General features: G+C 51.7%; 1 protein-coding gene across 1 annotated transcript in view; it reads right to left on the bottom strand.

Moving 5' to 3' along the window:
* The window catches only part of Cracr2a (calcium release activated channel regulator 2A), an 86,145-nt gene that overhangs the window by 20,809 nt on the left and 45,145 nt on the right, over positions 1-20,191 (bottom strand). The window contains exons 8-12 of the mRNA XM_045139799.1: positions 17,695-17,766; positions 13,695-13,740; positions 11,011-11,117; positions 7,636-7,978; positions 3,783-3,915 (exon numbers count right to left, since the gene is read on the bottom strand). Of these exons, the coding sequence (XP_044995734.1) occupies positions 3,783-3,915; positions 7,636-7,978; positions 11,011-11,117; positions 13,695-13,740; positions 17,695-17,766 (701 nt within the window). The remainder of the gene's footprint in view (positions 1-3,782; positions 3,916-7,635; positions 7,979-11,010; positions 11,118-13,694; positions 13,741-17,694; positions 17,767-20,191) is intronic.

Genomic DNA, 20,191 nt, shown 5'->3' on the forward strand with positions numbered 1-20,191 from the left:
TAGCTCCATCCTCCTCTCCTTCCTTATGTCCCTTCCTTTTTCTCTCTCCTTTGTCTAAAATCCTTTCAAAGTTTCTCCAATAGCCGGGCATGGTGGTGCACGCCTTTAATCCCAGCACTCTGGGAGGCAGAGGTGGGAGGATCGCCGTGAGTTCAAGGCTACCCTGAGACTCCACAGTGACCTCCAGGTCAGCCTGAGCTAGAGTGAGACCGTACCTCAAAAAAAAAAAAAAAAATCCTCTATTAAATTCAATTATCCTGGGAAGGTGAACTATCAGTCCTTGCAAAGGTGCGTGCGGGAGAGGAAGGGGATCGGGAGGAGGAGGGGAGGAGTTGGCAGGTGGAGACAAGAGGTGGGGAAGGGAAGCCAAAGGGTATCACTTGCCCTTGAAAAGGGCTTAGAACCCTCAACCCAACCCACCCCCAGGCCATGTGTGATCATCTCTCCTGGGTTGTTGCCCACCACTGTCAACCCAGAGCTTTCATTCTCAGTGCCCACTCTTGTCTACAGACAGTCCTGAGATCTGTGAGATTATGCACAAATATGCAAGGTACTCTAAAAAGTTGAACGTGGAAAACAACACTAAATCAGATCCCTATCTTACCCACCAAGGCTCAGGGAATACTGTGGAAGAGAGGGTGCAAAGACGGCAGGAGCCTCAGGGTGAGTGGGAAGAGCCTGAGGCACCGGGTCCCCCCCCCCTCCGCAGAGACGGACCGAGGCCTCTTGATGCCATAAGGAACACCAATAACCCTGCCAAAGAAGACCCTCAGCAGAATTGGGGTGGGCAATAGGAAGCCTAAGAGTATAACTTTTTAATAAAAGATCAATAACTAATATACATATATTTTAATTTTTTGTTCAGTTTTATTTATTTGAGAGCGACAGAGAAAGAGGCAGAGAGAGAGAGAAAAAGAAAGAGAAAAAGGGAATGGGAGTGCCAGGGCCTCCAGCCACTGCAAACAAGCTCCACACACATGCGCCCCCTTGTGCATCTGGCTAATGTGGGTCCTGGGGAATCGAGCCTCAAACCACGGTCCTTATGCTTCACAGGCAAGTGCCTAACCGCTAAGCCACCTCTCCAGCCCCCCTCCCCCAATAAATAATATATATTTCTGAATGCTGAACTTGAAGGCATCCTCTCCCACCTTCAAAAAGGTGCTTGAGGCTGGGTGTGGTGGCACACGCCTTTAATGCCAGCACTTGGGAGTGTGAGCTAGGAGGGTTGCTGTGACTTCGAGGCCATCCTGAGACTGCACAGTGAATTCCAGGTCAAAATGGGCCACAATGAGACCCTACCTTGAAAGGGGGGATCAAGGGGAGGTCCTTGGAGAGCTCAGGGGCAGGTAGGCAACAGCACCCTGGACAGAGAGCGACAGAAGAGATCCAGAAGCTCTGGGAGAGGTCAGCAATGGAAAAAAAGGTCACTCCAGGCCCTTTGCTGCACAGACATGGTCAGAGACAAGAATGGATGTGTCTGGGTTGAGAACAAAAAATAGAACACTTTATATTCCCAGCGCTTCCATTTATGTCCGTCTTTCACAGTGTTCCTGAGACATCCACATGAGAGTCATTCTCTGCAAGCCCACGTCCACACACAAACGCACGTGCCAGGGACAGGCGAAGTGGCCGAAATTCGGGCGCTCTGCCTTGCCTAGCCTGGTAGCGGCTGGGGTGCGCTATGGGCCCGGTGTGAGACTCCCCACTCTGCTTATGACACCCTCACCTGCCAGCACAGGCTGCCCAGAACTTCCTTCGCCTAGGCATCCCAGGGCCACGTGCTCCTAACCAAACAAATGCTGGCTGGTGCTGAATCCAAGGGTGAGTTTTGTCCTTGGTTAAAAGTGTGTGCGTGTGTGTGTGTGTGTTGGGGGATGCTCTCTACAGTCTGTGTGCTGAGGGGGTGATCTACATACAGTGTGTATGGGGGGAGGAGTTGACAGTCTCTGTGTTGGGTGGGGGAATCTAAAGTTGGTGCCACCCCAGAGAAGCCAGCCGTGGGCTCTGCACCTACAGGGCCAGGACCTGAACCCAAACAGCTGGGCGCAAAGTCCGAGAACCGAGCCGTCTGCTGGCGGCAAGGCACCCTGGGAAGGGCAGGTGCGTGCGGCCGCAGGCGGTTGTCCTCGACGCCAGCCAACGTGTCCGCGCTAGGCGGCTGGCTCTTTGCTTTGTGTTGCAGGGAAAGAGGAAGACAGAGGGTCGGACAGAGGCGTCCCCCGTGCCGCGGTCAACTCGGTAGGAGTCCCTGCTGGCCCCACAGTGCTTTTGCACCTCCCCGCAGCTAGCACCTCGCAGGAAAGCCAGCCTGCCTCCCCAGGGAGCGCCTCCCCCTGCTCAGTGCGTTTGGCTCCTCTCGAGGCCAGACTCCCCTGGCTGGGACTCCCACCTTGCCCTGGTAGCAGTCAGGTCCACTGCTTTGCCCTGGCATTTTCGCGGTCCCTGTGTAGAGTACAGCGGAGGACCAGAGACTGTTCCAGATGTGGAAACAGCATAGGAAACGGACCAGCCATCAGGAGACACTGAGGCACCCACAGCAAGGACACGCTGGTCAAAGAGGTGCTGGGAAAACCAGCTCAGGGTGCCAGGGAGAAACCACCTCTCCCTACGTGGGGTTCTAGGGCTCAGGAAGTTTGCCTCAAAGAACCAGCTAAAGGTGGAGGATAGTCTGGCCAGACACCTAGGGTTTATGGCAGTCTCGGGATGCCCAGATCAAGCCCCTCATTTGTTTTTTTCAGACGAAGAAAAGCAAAAGGCCAAAGGAAGGCTGTGTCCCTTTTGAGGTCACGGAACTAGTTGGCAAGTCGGTGGCAGAGCTGGAATGAGGTCCCAGGGTTTCTGATATCCCACTGGACCTCCACAGCCTTTCCTGCCCCCCAGTCACCACTCCGTTCCTGAGGGAGAAAGGAGTAGCTACCTAACTCACTGGGTGCTGCGGAAGGAGCTAGAAGGAGTGTTTGGGGTGCACGTGTTAGCGCTGATCAATGGGAATGTCACTAAGACCCTTAACCTCAGGGGGTCTCCGTTTCCAGGTCTATTCTTCAGGCTGATCACAATGTGAAGACAGATTGAAACGATGGGTGGATCAGCGCACGGTCAAGGCTCAGACTGCACAAATACTTCGTGAAGCAGGCGACTCATCGGCTCATTTTATAGGACACAACAGGCGTTTTTAACATACTTACCTTTCATTGAGTCGCTCAGCTGGTGGAAGGCCAAAGTCAATCTGCGCCCGGTCTCACCACAAGTTCGAATGCAATGTGGGATTTTTGGGTGAAGTAATTAAAAGCCTCTACTTAAGTCAAACATTCTCCAAGAATGGGAACATGTTCAGCCGCGACGGCGGCGCCCACTGCCCCGAACCTAATGAGTGGGTGTAGTGTTGGGTGCCCAAGTGCCACAGGCCTAGGGACAAGGCCAGCGGGCAGGCTCAGCAGAAAGGCAGGGGTGTGGGACTGGGCTCAGCTGCGATGGAGTCCCTGCCAGCTGGCGGAGTACTGAAGTTCAGGACCCTTTTGAACATACAGGTCAGGGGTACCAGAAGGGGGATGGGAGCTCGATTGGGGGGAATGAAAGGCCCCCAATCCATCTTTGTCAATGTTAACTCCCTAAATCCAAGGCTGCGTTATGAAGCGCTCGGACATTCCCCCCCCCCCACACACACACAGTAAGCTTAGTGGCCGATGGTGTCAGGGGAGACGGGTTTCTCCTTGACCCTGCCAGCCCAGGGCTGAACCCCAACCCCCGTGAACCCCACACCCTTGCCTAAGCCAAGAACTCACCCACAGTGGCTGCCATGCTTGTAGAGAAGCGATCCTCGCAGAGCCTCTGCAGAAAGGACGTCTTTCCCACCGCGGAGTCGCCCACAAACACAACCTTGAAGAGTCTGTCTGGGGTCGCCAGAGGGCTCTCCTCCTGCGTGCACACACACACAGTCCGGCCACCAGCCTGGCGTGGAGACATGCCTCTCCTGCTACCTTTTTTTTTTTCCTTTTCTTGGTGGTTTATTTTTAATTTATTTGACAGCGACAGAGAGAGAGAGCGACAGAGAGAGAGTGAGGGAGAGAGAGAGAGAGAATGGGCACGCCAGGGCTTCCAGCCACTGCAAACGAACCCCAGACGCATGCGCCCCCTTGTGCATCTGGCTAACGTGGGTCCTGGGGAATCGGACCTCAAACCGGGGTCCTTAGGCTTCATAGGCAAGCGCTTAACCGCTAAGCCATCTCTCCAGCCCTTCTGCTACCGTTTTTACCCTTTATTGTCGCTGCAGTGCGTTGGACATTGCTAAACACCACGTGCTGGGACCGTGAGAAAGCTGGCCTGGGCTGCTGGACATGGCTGGGGGAACCTTGGGCTGCGGGGGCTGCAGCCGGCCTTGGCGTCGGGAACCCACTCTGGCGCCAGAACTGCCCCCCACTTCTTGTGAGGTCGTAGTGTGCCTCGTCTTCACCCAGAGGAAACGGGACCCATGGCCCCCCATCCCAAAGCACCTGAGCATTCCATAGCCTGAGGTTCTGCCCCCCACAGTTCCTGACCTTGTGGCCAGCTGCCCAAGAGACCTTTGGTTGGCAGTAAACAGTCTTCCTGCTGCTGAAGCCATCCAATATGTGGCTGAAACCACGTCGCTTTTCTCCCTTGCAGCTTCTCCCTCACAACTTCTGCCTTCTAACACCAGCCGGTTAAATAGCAACCCATAAACCTACGTATGCAATCACCGTATAGCCTGCAGGTCCCTTCTCAGCCTTTCCCAAGTGTTCATAAACCCACTCCCCCTTTGAATAAACGAGACAAAGCAGACTGTCTGGTTCACTCCATCACACTCACCCTGCTCCTCCCAACTCCTCCTGCACCCGGGACGTCGGTGACCAATGGCCCCCAGGGACAGCGAGGACCCTCAGCAGTGGTCCACTGGGATCCCAGAACCAGAGTGTTCCAGTGTCCCAGAATGCATTTAGTCCTGGGCTGGGAACACACCCCTATAAGCACTAGCAAGAGGGAGGAAACCCAGATGCTACCAACAGCTGTTGCATGGTCAGCTGGGACCCCGGGCCGAGGGGGCACGTCCTGGTGGATGACGTGGTAGAGGCAGGCGGGAAAACATGTGTGGAGAGAGTTATGTCCTCAGTGCTATGGGAGCAAGATAGAGCAGGGATTGAGGGTCCAGAGAGAAGAGGCATATAAGGAAGGGAGAATTCTCTCTCTCTCTCTGTTTTTTTTTTTTTTTTCCTTTTGCTTTTTCAAGGTAGGGTCTCACTCTAGCTCAGGCTGACTCTGTAGTCTTAGGGTGGCCTTGAACTCACGGCACTCCTCCTACCTCTGCCTCGCAAGTGCTGGGATTAAAGGCGTGTGCCACCACCCCCAGAGAATTCTCATTTGTTTTTGTAACTTATTTTATTTTATTTTTGTTTGAGAGAGAGAGAGACAGAATGGGTGCACCAGGGCCTTCAGCCATTGAAACTGAAATCCAGACACATGTGCCACCATGTGCATCTGGCTTATGTGGGTCCTGGGGAACCGAGCCTGTGTCCCTTGGCTTTGCAGGCAAGCACCTTAACCACTAAGCCATCTCTCCCAGCCTAGAATTCTTATTTTTAAATTTTATTTATTTATTTTCTGATTCATTTATTTATTAGAGACAGCAAGAGGGACACACAGAGACAGAGAGAGAGAGAGAGAGAGAGAGAGAGAGACAGAGACAGAGACAGAGACAGAGACAGAGAGAGAATGGGAGCTTCGGGGCCTCTAGCCACTGCAAACAAACTCCAGATGCATGTGCCACCATGGGCATCCGGCACGTGGAGAATTGAACCTTAGTCTTTAGGCTTCGCAGACAAGTGCCTTAACTCCTAAGCCATGTCTCCAGCCCAATTCTCATTTTAAAAAGTATTTATTTATTTATTTGCAAGCAAAGCAGAAAATAAGAGAGAGAGAAACAAACAGAGAAAGTGGGAAGGGAGAGAGAGAGAGAGAGACAGAAAAACAGAGAGATGTCAGCATGCCAGGGCCTCCAGCCACTGCAAACGAACTACAGATGCATGCGCCACTTTGCGCATCTGGCTTTATGTGGGTCCTTGAGGAATGAAACCCAGGTCACTTGCCTTTGCAGACAAGCGCCTTAAGTGCTGAGCCATCTGTCTAGCCCAAGGAGTATAATTCTCTGTGGGGAAAGGACAAGATGGACGGTGGCAGAGAGAAGAGAGAATGAAGGCCCCTGTGGGGTTGTATACTGTTGGGAGAAGAGACGTTCACAAGGGCTGAGAAAACCGAGGCAGCTCAGGAAGCCCAGGAAGTTCCAAGATTCATGAGCGCCCTCTCTCTCCAAGGTTCCAAAAGCAGCGAGCAATTGGTAGAGGAAAGAGACTCTTCCCTGGAACTGCCTGCTACTTGAGCAGGGAGCTCCAGGGACATAGCTTCTGTGAGCCAGGGTAGGCTTTTCAGTAAGCCCAGTAAACTCACTGGTTCACCAGGCTACACTGGGCTGGAACAGTTTTTATTTTGGGTCTGTTCTTCCGTGCCCTATCTGGGATGAATAGATGTGTGTTCAAGTCTCCTCAGGAGAAAAGGCACACAAGCGTGCAGGCTCCGGTGAGACTGTCCCACGTCCTCCGCTCCCACCTAAGCTTTGCTATTTGCTTGGCCAGCCGGGTGGTAGAGCGCCACTCAGGAAGGTGAGAAGGTGCCCGGCGGTGACAGTCACTCCTTGCTCTGCTCGCCTAGCCACAGATGGCAGGGCCTCGGTGGCCTGTGGCTGCGAAGTCCAGAAGGGCTGACCTCACTTGAGGGCACAAAGGGAGCAGGAGATGGAAGGAGATGTCTCCTGCTGGCTGGGTGGGCAGCCATCCTTTCGGGGAGGGTTGCCAGCTTCAAGTCCCGCCTTCAGGCTCTGCTCAGTGAAGGTGGATTTGGAGGAATCGGATCCTCTTGAGAAGCAAATACCCTAATGAAGTGGCAGCTAATGGGAGCAGGGCTTGGCTTTCAGAATAAAGCCGTCCACAGCCTCTTTTGTGGGGAGAGATTAAGTCCCTGCAGTACTAAAGAGGGTCAACTACAGGAGTTTAAAATAAAATATAAACATTCAAGTGGCAGCGCATGCCTTTAATCCCGGGGAGAGAGAGAGAAAAAGAGAGAGGGAGAGGGGGAGAGAGAGAGAGGGAGGGAGAGAGAGAGCGAGCAGCGTGGGGAACAGAAGCAAGTAAGAATAATTTATGAAGACCACTGAGTTTTGTTTGTTTGTTTGTTTTTTAATTTGAGAGTGACAGACAGAGAGAAAGACAGATAGAGGGAGAGAGAGAGAATGGGCATGCCAGGGCTTCCAGCCTCTGCAAACGAACTCCAGACGCGTGCGCCCCCTTGTGCATCTGGCTAACGTGGGACCTGGGGAACCGAGCCTCGAACCGGGGTCCTTAGGCTTCACAGGCAAGTGCTTAACCACTAAGCCAACTCTCCAGCCCGACCACTGAGTTTTGACGGTGCTCAGCTACACAGAAGGTGGACTTTGGGAGTCACGGAGGTGGTGGATTCCCAAACTGCAGCTGACCTCTCAAGTGCCCCTTGGGTCTCCTAGGCTCAGAAACGAATAAGCAAGACGAGGTATGTGGACATCTACAAGCCAAACTGGCTTGGGCCTGACCTTACCTTACCAAAGGCTTCTTTGCCAACGGGCTGCCCCCGGGGAGACGTGGGGGTGACTTCCAAGGTGGCTGCGGCTTCTGGGCTTTGCCCTTGTGTCCCCCGGTCAGAGACCTCCTCCTCTTCTTCTTCTGGGCACCTGCTCAGCGGCTGGCCCGAGCTACTGTCCAGGAGCTGGGGGAGGGGGTCCTCCTCGATGGAGATGATTCTACGGAGCGCCCGCCGGGGTGGGCCCCCAGCCCCTGGCTCTACAGTGCCCAGTTCCTCTTCGCTCGGGGGATACCCGCTCAGGCCGAGGGAGCTTCTTCTCCTCTGGACACCAAACACATCTTCCTCCTCCTCTGACTGGCTGCTGGGATGGGGAGGGGGACACAGAAGGAGAGGATCCTGAGGTAGATCGATGTGGAACCGAACCTGAGAGTCACTTTGATGGCTTTGTGATGGGTGACTGAGGAGCACCGCACGTCTGGAGAACAGAGCTCCGAGGAAGGGAAGAAAGAGTGGCAGAACTGGCATTTGGCTCATGCGTTCAGTACCCACCACTCAAGCCTGCTGCGGCAGCCACCAATGATGGAGATGCCAATGGGGACTCTCACCGGGGATCGAGTAGAGATCAGCAATGACCAGCGTGTCTACATTGCAAACTGAAATCGTTCTATAAAGGAGAGGGTGGCGAAGAAAGGAATATATAGGCTTTGAAATACAGCCCCCCCTGGATGAATAATCATGTAGCCAAGCTCTGCTCTCAGCACCAGCTCTTACTAACATTCTTCTAAGAAATATCACCCCGTCAGGGCTGGAGAGATGGCTTAGCAGTTAGAGGCGTCTGCTTGCAAAGCCAAAGGACCCAGGTTTGAGTCCCCAGGACCCACCTAAGCCTGATGCACAAGGTGGCACATGCGTCAGGAGTTTGTTTGCAGAGGCTGAAGGCCCTGGCGCACACATCTCTCTCCCTCTCTGTCTCTCTTCCTCTCTCTCTCTCTCTCTCTCCCTTCATCCCTCTCTCTTAAGTAGATAAATAAATGAATAAAAAGATTTATAAAAAAGAACGTCAACTAGTCAAACATCAGTTCCTTTACCATCAAACGCCGCCCATCTGCATGGCCTCGGTACAGATGAGACAAAACATAAAAAAAAGAAAGTTGAACGGCAAACTAACTTACAGTTTGCTTACAACTGTGGCAGTGGTTTGGTTTGGCTCCTGATGGAAAACAAAAACACCTTTCCTCCCATGTACGACATCACAGTCCCAAACGAAAACCCAGCTAGCTTCTTCCCAACGCACTTCCTACCTAAGCTGCCCAAGCCCGTTATCTGGTTATCCGATTTAGAAACAATTAGCATTCCCGTCCATCCTCAATCCATGTTTATACACAGGGTGGACATTCCTGCGGACGTGGGAAGAAGAGGAAACACGCACACAATGTGTTTTTCAAAGGCTTTGCAAGCAGTGAAGAAACAGCCATTTAAGTCGATCCTAAAATGAAACATTTCTTGGGGGGGGGGGCAGGGAAGCTTCTTAGGAAGTTTTCAAGCACTGTTGACATTGTGTAATGGCTTCATCTTAGCATGTCTAAGTTCTTTTTTTTTTTTTGGTTTGGCCATCAAATGTTATCTGCCAGCTATAGACAGAGTAGCTACTTTTTTTGCCAAAATCTATATTGCAGCCGGGCATGGTGGCACATGCCTTTAATCCCAGCACCCGGGAGGCAGAGGTAGGAGGATTGCTGTGAGTTCGAGGCCACCCTGAGACTTCATAGTGAATTCCAGGTCAGCCTGGACTAGAGTGAGAACCTACCTCGAAAAACCAAAAAAAAAAAAAAAAAATCTATATTGGAATTTAGAGTACACAATTTGTCATTTAGTGGATCATCTCTGTTCCCTCTGTTTAGCCATAAGCCCGGGAGAGGTGTGCCTCAGCTGCACACCGCCCCACCTCCAGCACATGGCACGGTTGGCACCTCACACACCACCCACTCAGTAAGTATCTACTTGGTGAACATTCGGCAATGGATGTTTATGGTGGGGTCCATGTCGCATTTAGCTCTGGGCCCTTCACAGAACTGGAAAGAATGTCTCCTGCAGAGAAGGCAATCAGTACATGCCTGTTGGATCGATCAACCGATGAACCCATTGAGTTCCGAGAAACCAACAGGCCAAGTGTGATTGTGGAAATCTGGCTTCTAAACTACATCCCATTATTCAGCTACTTAGAAAATTCACGGTGATCAGACAAGGGCTTCCCCTGAAGAGCTGACTTACATCTTCTCCAAAGTCACTTTCCCTTTACATCTCTTTTTGTTGTGTTTGATTTTTTTTCAAGGTAGGGTCTCACGATAGCCCAGGCTGACCTGGAATTCACTACGTAGTCTCAAGGTGGCCCTGAACTCACGGCGACCCTCCTACCTCTGCCTCCCAAGTGCTGGGATTAAAGGTGTGCACTTTATGTATCTTTTTACTTCACGCTTGCGGCCTTTAAGGGTCTTCCATGTGTGCAAGTTTGCACACTTTCTACCCAGACCTGATCCTCATGGGTTTAGCTGCCTCTGTTGGTCTGCGGCCATCCATGTGCATGGAGTATCTACCCACAAGAGGAGTGAGGAGGGGAGCGGCTGGTCCATATGAGTGAGCAACAAAGTAACCCTGTGGGTACTTAGATCCATCATAACCCTCCACCAGCAGTAAGACATGCCGTCTTTGGGTCAGTTAAATATGGATCACTGGGGCAGCCTGACAAGCAAAAGCCTCAATGTGCTTTGTAAAAGTCTTAAACTAATGGAGACTTCATGGGACATTTAAAAAAATATTATTTATTTATTTATTTATTGGTGAGAGAGAGAATGGACGCACCAGGGCCTCCAGCCACCGTAAACAAACCCCAAATGCATGCGCCACCTTGGGCATCTGACTAACGTGGGTCCTGGGGAATCGAGCCACGAACCAGGGTCCTTAGGCTTCACAGGCAAGCACTTAACCGCCAAGCCATCTCTCCAGCCCTTCGTGGGACGTTTTAATTAAGCCTACAGTCAATATAATCATGTTCCAGGAAAACCAAGCACATCCTTTTAGCAGAAACAGCATACCATTGCAGCCCCGTCCTCGATGGCTGCCGCCTTTCCCTCTCCTCTCCCTCCCCTCCGTCCATCTACAGCGCCCCTTAGGGCTCCCCAGGCTCACAGCAGGGTGGGACAGCTGTAGAAGCTCTACTGAGTTTGCTCTCCATGGTGTCCCTCCAGCTCAGATGCCCCAAGCAAGAGTGTCACGACCTCCAAGATCCAAGGGGAGAAAATGTGGCTGACCTCAAGCTTCCCCAGTCAGTGTGTGGGGGCCCAGAGCGGGCTTCCCGAGGGCACTGGACGAGAGTGGAAGAGAATGACTCACCTTCCCAGAACCCCTCTGCCGTCCACGTATTTGCCGATCACCGAGCCAGATCTCTGCTTCCAGCTCGCCTTGGAGGCCGCTGTGCTTGCCTTGGCCGCTCTATCTTTCTGCAGAAACACAAAAGGCCCCGAGATCCATGCCTGTGCGTGCGTCTCAGTGTTTGAGCAGAAACAGGCTCCTCCATCCCGAGGTTTAGGCTCTAGGCGGACACTGAAGGGAGCAAACAGGTTCTGGTTTCCCTGGTAGTGGCCACCGCGCTCCCCTTCTGCCATCACCCCCAGCCAGAATTCCTCCATCTCTTTTTCCAACAGTCCAGTCGGGGGCTGGAGAGATGGCTTAGCGGTTAAGCCATTTGCCTGCGAAGGCAAAGGACCCAGGTTCGATTCCCCAGGACCCATGTAAGCCAGATGCACAAAGGGGCGCATGCATCTGCAGTTCGTTTGCAGTGGCAACAGGCCCTGGCATGCCTGTTCTCTCTCTGTCTCTCTCTCTCTCTTCTCTCTAACTGTCTCACTTTCTGCTTGCAAGTAAATAAATAAAAAATTTTAAAGAGATAGTCCAATCAGAGGAACAGACACGAGGCATCAGCTTGTGGCAAGGGGATAAACAAGAAGCCATGATGCTTGCTTGATGCAGAGGGAAGCATTTGTGGGCATGAAAAGCTGTGTGTGTGTGTGTGTGTGTGTGTGTGTGTGTGTGTGTGTGTGTGTGTGTGTGTAAATCATGCTTTCCTGTGGTTCTAATCCCCATATCTCCAAAGCCCCAGAGTTAACCATAGAGGGACAGGCTCAGGGGGTCAGTTAGTCCAGAGCAGTGTCCATCACCCCTTAAGACTTCTCAGACTATGTCTGGAAGCAGGTTGGGTATGACTAAATTGCTCAGACATCTGTAATACAGAGCCTGGGAGGAGCGGAGCTTAGAACCCGTTCCCCCAGGCTCTGGAGTTACAGATGTCTTCTAGGGGAAGGTGCATTACAGGGAGAGCGGCTCATTTTTCAGCCATCCCACGCTTCCTGATCCACGAGAAGAGGGGTAGCTGTCCCTGTGGACCCTTCCCCAAAGTATGGCTCTAATGATTCCAGATGAATCTTTAATTATTATTTAATTATTATGAACAAGACTTTCTCGCTCTCCTTTCAATTCCCCACCTGAGTTCTTCATTCTCCCACTTCAAAGCAGAATGGGTTTGTTAGGTGGCAGGAAACAATTTGATGGAATTAAAATTACATTTAGTTGGAAGTTTTTGTTTAAAGAAAAAAAAAACAACAGTGTTACAACTAAAACAATTATAACCATTACCCTCATCAAGCAAACATGCGTGGGCTTAAGTCTTGCTCTGAAAGTATACAGAGGCGGTGGCTGAGATGTTTGCTGTCAGCTGGCGGTATTGGAGAAATGGCAGTGCAACTCGCTAGGCTGGGCTTACATACACAGCATGCTAGCTGTCTGCGGCCGTGTGTAGGTTACTGTTCAGCCAAGAGTACAGCACACAAGATTTATATTTATATTTACTGCAAGGGTTTTTTTTTTTTTGCCTGTAATATGGAGGAGAAGGGACAAGTATTCCCTTTATCTCTAGTGACAACTGGGATCATGGTGGCTAATGTCTCTCTCATGGACACAAAATAATAACCCTAAGTCTCATCTGTCAATCCTGCCCCCCACTTTTTTTTTTTCTTTCCTTCAGAAAATCTTCCTGCTCCTGTCTAACAGAGAATCCTAGAATTCTAGACTTTCTCTAGTGTGCCCCACAGCAAAGCCCTGCTATTTAGAAAGTCCACAGCATGGCTCTCAGGTGTGGGCGGAGGGACCCCCCCTATAGAGTAGGAAAATATGTTCATAACATCAACTATGCTAATAGCATCGTGCATGCTTCTGAAAATTCATTCTCTGACAGTGTAAAGATGTGAACTCTTCACCCAGAGACAAAAAGTGAAATGAAAGAAGAAGAAAAAAAAAAAAAAACAACCCTGAACATTTTGACTCGAAATGGCAATGGCATTTCCACTGCACCATCACATGGGTAGAACTATCACTCCTGGATGCAAAAGGAAAACATGTCCAGCCCTCCAAAATATTTTCACGGGGCTGTGGCAAGAGGAAAGTGTCTTACTTCATTAAAAATCCTTACGGCAGCTGGAGAGATGGCTTAGAGGTGAAGGTCCTTGTCCACAAAGCCTAACAACACACGTTTGAATCTCCAGGTCCCATGTAAACCAGACGCACAAGGACACAAGCACTGGAGTTCGTTTGCAGTGGCTGAAGGCCCTGGCTTGCCCATTCTCTCTCTCTCTCTTTCTCTCTCTCTCTCTCTGTCGCAAAAATAAAACAATTTAAAAAATCCTGCAGTGACAAGTGGAACGTAGAGATCCGCACTGCAAAGGACACGGAATTCTGCTAATGTCTTCAGCCTCTCTCCCTCCTTCCCATCTAATAAAATGGCTTGACTGCCAAAAATAAAAATAAAATAAAAATCTATACGCTATTACCTAAGAGGCCACGTTTGTTTGTTTTGTCTTAATTATTTGCAAAAAGTCTGACATCCTGCCCATGCAGAAAGGACCCGAACCCTCCTCAAGCACGAGGAAAACCTTGCTCAGTCCAGGTCATGCCTGGACCTCCAGGTTGTCTCCATTTGCAACCCCCCCCCCCCACAGCCCCAAAGGGGAGCACTGGACCATTACCTGAAAACTTATGTCTCGTTCGTCCCGAAGGTGTTTGTTCCTTTCCCTGCGGGTAGGAAGGAGAGGCTATTCAAATGCGGTCTATGGTGGACAGCTAGATCCCCGTGGGAGCCAAATGACCTGCCAGATGGCAAAGTTCTTACCTTAGGGATATGGTCAGTGACAGAAGAGAGTGCATTATGAAGAATCACTTCAGAGGCAGGGAACACTGCACAGAATGGCTTCTCTTAGCCTTTCCCCTGTGGCTTGCTACCGGGGGCCCCTTCTCTGTATTCGAGTCCTCAATCCATTCACATACCAACAAGGGCGTGATCAGTCACACAATTCCAGCCTCAGGGGCCTTGCATGTTAGTTGGGGGGGGGGGGCGGGCGGGGGGAGGGGGTAAGCGCCACTAAGAAAATCAAGCAGGAAGGTGGCCAATGGTGAGCCAGAGGAGGACAGGCATTTCCACTCGGGAGGTCGGGGAAGGCCTGGCTAAGGAGGCAGCAATTGAGATTTGTAAGGAGGAGGAGAGCTGCGATGGCGCCTGGTGGCCAGCAACAGCTCAAAGGCTTGAGAGGAATCAGCCTGTGGGGGAGGGGAAGGAAACTGAAGGGTGTGCTGAAAGATGAGGCCAGAGGAAATGGTTAAGAACCTCTGTTTTCATTTCAAATGAGATTCAAGATGACCGACTGGCTGGCGGGGTGGGGTGGAGTGGGGTGGATGGCAGAGGGCGTTATGACCTCATTCGGCTTTGAAAGGAGCCCTCTAGGGGCCATCGCTAAAAAAAACAATCACCAGGCCGGGCGCCTTTAATCCCAGCACTCGGGAGGCAGAGGTAGGAGGATCGCCGCGAGTTCAAGGCCACCCTGAGACTACAGAGTTAATCCCAGGTCCGCCTGGACCAGAGAGAGACCCTACCTCAAACAACCCAAAAAATAAAAATAAAAATAAAAATAATAATCGCCAGAATGGGCCAGTATTTTTCTCGAGGTGGAGCCTGGGCAAAAGGTGTTTTAGTGGAACGGCCAGAGCTCTTGGGAGCGTGAAGACGATGGAGGGGTGGGAAAGCCAAGGACGCTCCTAGAACTTTGGTTGAAAGTAGCTGGGGTGGGGGGAGTAAAGATAAGAGAAGTCAGGGAAGACAAAGAAGCAGCAGTGTGAGGAAAATGAGAACAGACGCTAGACTACTCCTAAAGGAGGGAAGAGGGGCAGTCATCAGCTCAAGAGAGCTGGACGGGAACAGGGGTGACTTGATGGTGGCCTTTTTTTTAAAAAAAAAAATAAAAGTTTATTTTACTTATTTACTTTTAGAGAGAGCGCAAGAAAGAGACAGAGAAGAGACGGAGAATTGACGCGCCAGGGCCGCAGCCACTGCCGTCTAACTCCAGACGCTTGTGCCACCTAGTGGGCCTGTGCGACCTTGCGCTTGCCTCACCTTGCTGCGTCTGGCTTACGTGGGATCTGCAGAGTGGAACACGGGCCCTTGGGCTTCCCAGGCAAGTGTCTTAACCGCTAAGGCCATCTCTCCAGCCCGATGGCGGCCTTCTCTAGGGGCCTGGGAGCTCGCCCACATGACAGCGGAGCCACAGCAGCCCAGAGCAAGTGTCCTGGGTGTCTGTCTCTGGGAAAGGGGAGCTGGCCGTGGAGTGAAGTGGAGAAACGGCACACTCAGGGTGTGGCATGACTGCCAGTGCACTGGAGGCTAATGGCTGGGCATTTCTCGCATTAACACCAGAGGGTGGGAAGGGGTGGTGCTTTGGGCTACTGGCCTCTGGAAGGGGCTGGGCAGGCTCCAGAGCTCTAATTTTCACAATGCAGCTTTTTTACTGGGGTGTGTGTTGGGGGGGGGGGACACTGTAAACAGAGCTGACTGCTAAGGGCCCTGTAGGATCCAACGTCAAGCAGGCTTGAGGATCCACAACCAGTGCCCCTGACCTGCCACGCCCTGCCTTGTAGAAAACACTAGCAAAACATGCCTTGTGTGCAGTGACTCACAGGCAGCCACCGAGCTGAGCTGCAGGGCAAGCCTGAGAATGGCTTCCCCATGTCAGAAAGTCCCTCACACGGTAAGGTTATCAAGCGGGCAAGCGCTGTGCCCGGGCAAGGACTTTGAGGGGCCCAGGAGGTCACTTCATGCTGCGCCATCGCTGCAGTGGCAGCGATGAGTGAAGACCATGTGACGTCCTCCGTGGACTCACGTTCAGCCGCGTCACTCCCTGCTGTGACTTCCCCGTACGTATATGTCAGCCTGGGAGTTAGGCGTGACAAAACCATGACCCCAGTAGCATGAGTGGCGCCTATCCAAGATCACCCAAACCAATGCAGGCCAGTGCTGAGGCCGAGCCTCGCTCCAAGCCACAGGTTCCTAAGCGAGCGCTCTGACGTTGTTTCCACTTGTGTCCGTTTGGGGGAGAAGACAGCCTGCCTCCCTCATTGGTCCCATCCCAGCCATGGTCCTGGTCCCACGACCACCCCTACCTCCACATTTGGATGCCCCCTCCTCTCCCCAGGCACTCTGCCTGTCCTGGGTTCCTGGTGAGCTCACTACGATGGGAAGAATGACTGTACCTCCGCCATCACCAGCTTAAGCACCCGTGCTGTGGCGCCAAAGGGCTTCCTGCCTGGCATTCTGCGCAAACACGTTTCCTTGAAAAAGACATACATTCTTGCCTGCAAAGCCAAAGGACCCAGGTTCGATTCTCCAGGACCCACGTAAGCCAGATGCACAAGGTGGTGCACACATCTGGAGTCCATTTTTAACGGCTGGAGGCCACACCCATTGCCTCTCTCTTTCTCTCTCAAATAAACAAACGTAGGATTAAAAACAAAAAGAGGGCTGGAGAGACGGCTTAGCAGTTAAGGTGCTTGCCTGCAAAGCCTGAGGAACCAGGTTCAATTCTCCAGGTCCCACATAAGCCAGACGCATTTGTTTGCAGTGGCTGGAGGCCATGACGCGCCCATTCTCTTTCTATCTCTCTCTCCCTCCTTCTCTCTGTCTCTAATAAATAAATAAATAAATATTTTTTTAAAAGACATGCATTTGTAAAGTGTGGCATTGCCATTCTCTCCTGCTCTTTGGATATGCCCTTCTATTTTCTTTTTCTAAGTATGATAGAAAACAAAGAAACAAAAATAAGCCAAAACCCTGTCCTTATATACCTTGTTTAGTTCCTAAAGCCTTCCTCAGAACGAAAGCTCCAGTAGAGTAGATTAGGCCACATACCAGCCTCTTCCGTGCCCCTCTGTGGGGGCCTGGTCGCTTGTCATTCCAAGCGTACAGCACACCTCAAACACGTCCAGAAGGCGGCTCCCTCCCATTGGTGACAGACCCAGGGAATCTCAAGCTGTCCCTGGAGGTGACTGAAGATCTCACACACTTTCAAGTTCACACTCCGAGACCTCATGCCCTCCCTGTTGCCCACGAGGCCATCAGCAGGGAGCGGGCACCGCCCCGTGGAAAGTCCACAGGGCCATCTTTCCCCTTGTGAGCTTGTTTTGCTTGGTATGTTCCAGAGCAGTGAACTCGGAATTTTGTTTTTTACCCCCCCCCCCCCCAGTGGGTTTTGGAAGGCTGGCAAACTCCTCCCTTGGCCCCTGTTTGTGAGTCCTTTAGTCACTCCATGGCTCAGGAAGCAGAGCCAACCAAAGGAGGATTTCAATCATGGAAAATTCATGGAAAATGATGTCCTTCCTCTAATGCCAACCTCCTCTCAGGTGAATGTCTATGACTCAACATGGGCCTGCAGGGCCAACAGCTCTGTTGCAGGTGAGACTTTACACGTTGCCTACGGCAACGCCCTTCCATGGGGTTTCACTCTGACCTGAGCCAGGATCCTGAACCACACCACGGGGCACACCAAGAACAAGGCCTAATGCGAGGAGGAGGAACGAGCTGGACAGGGAGGTGGGCACATGTGTCAAAGGACCTAACAGCCCACACGCTGGCTATCAGGGTAGCAGGAGGAAGTTCCAGGCTGGTTCTCTCAACCCAAGGCATCTGGGCAACATCTGACCCACCTCAGGAAATCCAGCTGCTTCAACAGGCCGCACTTCTCTCGCTGCAGGCTCTCTGTCACCCGGTACACTTCCCTGAGGAAAAGACACACACAGCCAGGTGAGCAGCAGCCGTGGGGAGCAAACAGGGGAGGAGGCTTCGCAGCTCGGTCATGCCAGGGTTTCAGACGTATTATGAAAGGGAGGGAACGAGAGAGAAGGAGGGAGGAAAAGAAAGGGAGGGAGAAGAAAGGGAAGAGTTAGGCGATCACTTTGGCAAGAAAGGAAAAGAAAAATAGGGGCAGACTTGGGAGGCTCTGACAAACAGTCTTGCTTCACGGCACTGCTTCACCTTTGCCTTTGTGCCCTGAGCCATGGCATGGAATTTAAATAAATAAATATGTGTGTGTGTGTGTGTGTGTGTGTGTGTGTGTGTGTAATTTATTTATTTATTGGAGAGAGAAAAAAAATGTGTGCACCGGGTCTTTAGGCTCTGCAAATGAACTCCAAACGCATGCGCCACCTAGTGCATCTGTCTTATGTGGGTTCTAGGGAGCCAAACCTGGGTCCTAAGGCTTCGCAGGCAAGAGCCTTAACCACTAAGCGATCTGTCCAGACCTTATATGTAATTTTTTTTTGAGCTAAGCCCAACATACTGCTTTTTTTAATGCGTGAGAGTGAGAGAGAGAGAACTGGTGTGCCAGGGCCTCTAACCACTGCAATTGAACTCCAGACATGCGCGCCTCCATGCGTGCATGTGTGGCCTTGTGAGTTTGCGTGACTGTGCGTCTGGCTTACGTGGGACCTGGAGAGTCGAACACGATTCTTTAGACTTCTCAGGCAAGCACCTTAACCGCTAAGCCATCTCTCTCCAGCCCCCGGTGCGGAATTATTTTTTAATTTTATTTTTGTTGTTTATTTATTTGAGAGCGACAGACAGAGAGAGAAAGAGGCAGATAGAGAACGGGAGCCCCAGGGCCTCCAGCCACTGCCAACGAACTCCCGACGCGTGTGCCCCCCTTGTGCATCTGGCTAACGAGGGTCCTGGGGAACCGAGATCCTTAGGCTTCACAGGCAAGCGCTTAACCGCTGAGCCATCTCTCCAGCCCTCCCCCCTGGCGTGGAATTTTTAAGTGGCTCTCCACTTAGGGTCCAGAGTCCCTGCTCCCACGGCTCGGCGTGGCCATCCTATGAGAAGCATTCCACAGCCTCACACTCATGTCACTTCCCGTCCTACTGTGCTCAGTGGGCTGCTAGGACAGTCACCCCTTTGCTACGGCTCAGTGTCATTACTGAGCAGGTGACAACAGCGCCAGCCAGGAGGCCTCCCCACCAAGCACCTAATAAGCTCATTCCTTAAGTGGCGTGTTCTTTCTTCTCTTTCACGGAGGGATTACGAAGCCACTTGATGACCATGACAGACTCAAAAGTCTGAGTTCACCTCAGACGATCCTAATTAAGCAACCTGCCTGGCTCCCGCAGAGCCGTGAATTCCTCACATTTTATTACCAATTATATTTAATTTCAACTTAAGGGAAGGCAATGCATTTCCCAGCATCCAAACGGCGTCCCAGGAGTCCCTGTCCAGGACTCTGCTCAGATTTGCCGTGTGACTCCCTGCTCCTCATTTTTGCCCTGGCTGGCTGCCAAGGCCGGTGCCTGGCTAGATGGCTCTCCTGCCCAGAGTCCGTGCTCCTGCCTACCAGGGACAGCTTGAGCAGAAGATGTCCCCTGCTGAGGACAAACCACCCACGGCGGAGAACAGTCCCCAGGGTTTAACTAAATCACAAGGCATCCGTTGTATTCTCTGGCCCGGTTACAGCCGCGGGAGGCGGATGGGATAGTCCCAAATACAGACGTACATATGTGTAGGGCATACGTATGCAAATCCGTGTGCATCTACTGGTGTAGTGAATCTATCCATGGGGATGTGTGCAGTGCACACGCATGCTCAGGTATACTCGGCTGTTTCGTGTGTGTTCACAGAAAGAAAAGAAAGGCGTCTGTGAAAACAATGGCACTTACTTAGCTGAATTTTCAGGTCCCTCTGATCTAGAGGACCTGTCTCTCTGGGAGACATGAATCTCAGGGGAAAGGGAGACTGCTGGTTTTGCTGTCGCTGTTGGTGGAGGGTTTATTGTTCTCCACGGGGAACCTGTTGGTTTTGGCTGAGCTCTGGAACACTCTACAAAATTCGCTGGCCAGGAAAAAAGGAAATGCCAACAGCAAACGGAAACAGCATGGCTGGCTGGCGGAGCAGTGTTGTGAGGTGTATGTTTCTGCCTGTCTGTGTGTGTTCATGCACGCATGATCGCAAACACAGAGCAGACTCTGGAAGGATCCACAGTGGCCTCTGGGTGACAGGAGACAGGGTCACGGGAGGAAGTCGGCCTTTTATTTATTTTTTTTTAATTTTTTAAAGAGCACATCTTCTTACACCTGTCATAAGCTATGCACTCGAAATGAAAGTTAATTAAAAAGGAAGCAAGGATCTGTCGCTTTGCAGCTGACCTTCATTTTT

This window comes from Jaculus jaculus, chromosome 23 (assembly GCF_020740685.1).
Source record: "Jaculus jaculus isolate mJacJac1 chromosome 23, mJacJac1.mat.Y.cur, whole genome shotgun sequence".
Classification (NCBI taxonomy): domain Eukaryota; kingdom Metazoa; phylum Chordata; class Mammalia; order Rodentia; family Dipodidae; genus Jaculus; species Jaculus jaculus.